The sequence below is a fragment of the Brassica oleracea genome, chromosome C9, assembly GCF_000695525.1.
Source record: "Brassica oleracea var. oleracea cultivar TO1000 chromosome C9, BOL, whole genome shotgun sequence".
In the NCBI taxonomy this organism is placed as follows: Eukaryota; Viridiplantae; Streptophyta; class Magnoliopsida; order Brassicales; family Brassicaceae; genus Brassica; species Brassica oleracea.
The window spans coordinates 43,393,407-43,395,957 of NC_027756.1; the positions used below are offsets into that span (position 1 = coordinate 43,393,407).

The 2,551-nt window shown below is 29.9% G+C and overlaps 1 protein-coding gene across 1 annotated transcript; it reads left to right on the forward strand.

Annotated features, from left to right (window-relative positions):
* The first annotated feature begins 263 nt into the window (after nucleotides 1–263).
* On the forward strand, nucleotides 264–1,525 carry LOC106317441 (agamous-like MADS-box protein AGL62). Its single transcript, XM_013755260.1, has 2 exons — nucleotides 264–602; nucleotides 952–1,525. The coding sequence occupies exons 1-2, from the start codon at nucleotides 279–281 to the stop codon at nucleotides 1,465–1,467; spliced, it is 840 nt and encodes a 279-aa protein (XP_013610714.1). The 5' UTR covers nucleotides 264–278; the 3' UTR covers nucleotides 1,468–1,525.
* The last annotated feature ends 1,026 nt before the right edge of the window (nucleotides 1,526–2,551 follow it).

Sequence of the window (2,551 nt, forward strand, 5' to 3'; positions counted from 1 at the left end):
AGGTGGCGGATTTTAGTACATTGTACCAAGTGAAATGAAAATACTATAGTCAAATAAATATACATTTCATACCTTATACTATGGAATATAAAGATATTGCAATATCTCAAATTGGTAAGAATAATATTTAGCCATAGAATATAATATTTTAGATTTGATATTACTCTTAGATAACTCTTAATATTAATTGCTGGTATGTAATATTTTGCTATAAATAAATGAAAGTTGTCACAAGGTAAACATCGATTCATTTTTTTCTTTTCCAAATACCAAAACACATGGCGAAAAAAAGTAAAGGTCGTCAGAGGATCACAATGGCCAAGATGGAAAATGAGAGTAACCTTCAAGTTACTTTTTCGAAAAGAAGATCCGGTCTTTTCAAAAAAGCTAGTGAGCTTAATACACTTTGTGGTGCAGATATCGCCGTTGTTGTGTTCTCGCCTGGTGGAAAAGTCTATTCTTTTGGTCATCCAAATGTCGAGAACGTGCTTAATCGGTTCAAAAATATCAACCAGCCACCTCTTAACCAAAACAACAACATGCGATTTAATGAAGCGCGTCCGAATGATGCTATTCGGGTTATGAATGACTTTCTTACTCAGGTGACTTTTTATCGTATTATTCAATATATTATTATGTTTTATATGAATGGCAAAAACCTTAATGTTGAGTTCAAATAGTTTTAATATTTATGTACATGTTAGTTTTTACAAATAACTAATATAATATACAGTAAAGTTATGTGTGTTTCTCTGTATATAGAATATATTTGTATACTAGCGTGTAAAGAAATTAATGTCATATTTTATATATTTATTGATATATGTAGACAGTGTTATTTAATTCTCTTAATATAGGCATACAAGTTTATTTTGGAGGAGATAATATGTGATGCTACCAAATATATTGTTTTGAACATTTATTTGAAAATAAATTATTTAATATTTGCAGGTGATGAATGATTTGGAATTAGCAAAAAAGAAAAATGAAGAATTAAAAAAAATAAGAAAAAACTCGAAAATGCCTGTGAATTGGTGGGAAGATCCCGTTGAAGAACTTGACTTAGCTCATGCCAAAGAGTTTAAAGGTTTACTGGAAAAATTGAAAAGTTATGTTACAGATGAGGCCTCCAAACATTTCCAAGCAATCTTTCCTCAGCCAAACTTCTATGGCGGAAGTTCCAGTGGTGCTCCTTTTAGGGATGGTGGTTATATCAACCCTAATTTGGACCCGAGTGAAAGAAGAATGTTCAACGTGAATGCATACTACAACCAGAACATGTATCCTCCTAATTATCCATTACCGTATGGAAACAATAATTATGCAGGAGGATTTGTTCCAGAATACAGTTTAAACTACATGCATGGGTTTAATCAGTACCGGAACCAAAACCAAAATCTGAATTTTAAAGAAGAAGGCATCTCCGAGAATGAATGCCATCAAGATGGCCTTCCTCCTCATCTTTGATCTGTTTGTGACTGATCATTTCTATATGATTCAATGGAGTGTCGAGACAAAAAAAAAATGTTTTATCCTCATTTCTTCTTAGTATGTTGTGTTTTTCTCCTTTCGTAATATGTTGTATTTTTCTCAGATTTGGTGTCTTTTATTTTCAATAAAAACAGATTTATTTTTCTCAAAATACACATGCAAATTTATCGTGAAAAGATACCAAGTATAAATAAAATGTCTTACATTGTCTTTTGTATGCAAGGAAATGTATAATATATACTGCACCATTTTATAAGAATATAAAGACTAAAATTCAATGATAGGCCTATTCATTATATATAATTTTAGACGTACTTATTCATATAAAAACAAACATATTTTACTTTACTTAACTTGAACAGTTAAAAGATTCAAATATAACGCATAAATTTTAATTTTAGTGTTTAACAAAGTTGATCTAAGTGAAACTCATCAAACATACATAGTTATAAAAATAAATTGTTTATTTACAAAATACGGGGATTCAAACCCATTGAAAAAAAATTTACCAATTAAGTGTTGAAAAATAAACTTGATTTGGATCAAACATTATTGGGTTAATCATGTGTTGATCCAAAACTTAGCCCAAATTCTAGAAAAATCATCCACCTCCTTAAAATAAAAATCTAGATATTCTTATAGAATTATCTAGATAATTAAGATAAAATAATCTAGATTTTTAAGTAGAATTCTCTAGATTTAAGATTAAAATATGTAATATATTTTGTACTTTGGAGGCTATAAATACCTCCAGTCTCTTTTCATTTTGTATCACCAAGAAATAAACAAAGCTTGTAACAAGTAATAAGAATCTTCTTCTAAATTATAAAAACTTTCTTCTTCACAAAACTTCTTTCCCTTCAAACACTTAAACACTTTTTCCATCTTTATAAAGTTTTTCATTCCAACAAAGTGGTATCAGAGCTACAAGTTCCTTTTGAAGATGGCAAATAATGGTGTTCCCTTCCAAGTTCCATTGCTCACTAAGAGCAACTATGACAATTGGAGTCTTAGGATGATGGCTATCTTAGGAGCACATGATGTGTGGGAGGTAGTCGAG

What these genes read in the sequence shown, in the direction of transcription:
- LOC106317441 (XM_013755260.1), top strand. Translation starts at nt 279, where the DNA reads ATGGCGAAAAAAAGTAAAGGTCGTCAGAGGATCACAATGGCCAAGATG. An exon ending in TGAATGACTTTCTTACTCAG is followed by an intron (nt 603 to 951) that starts GTGACTTTTTAT and finishes TAATATTTGCAG; the next exon opens with GTGATGAATGATTTGGAATT.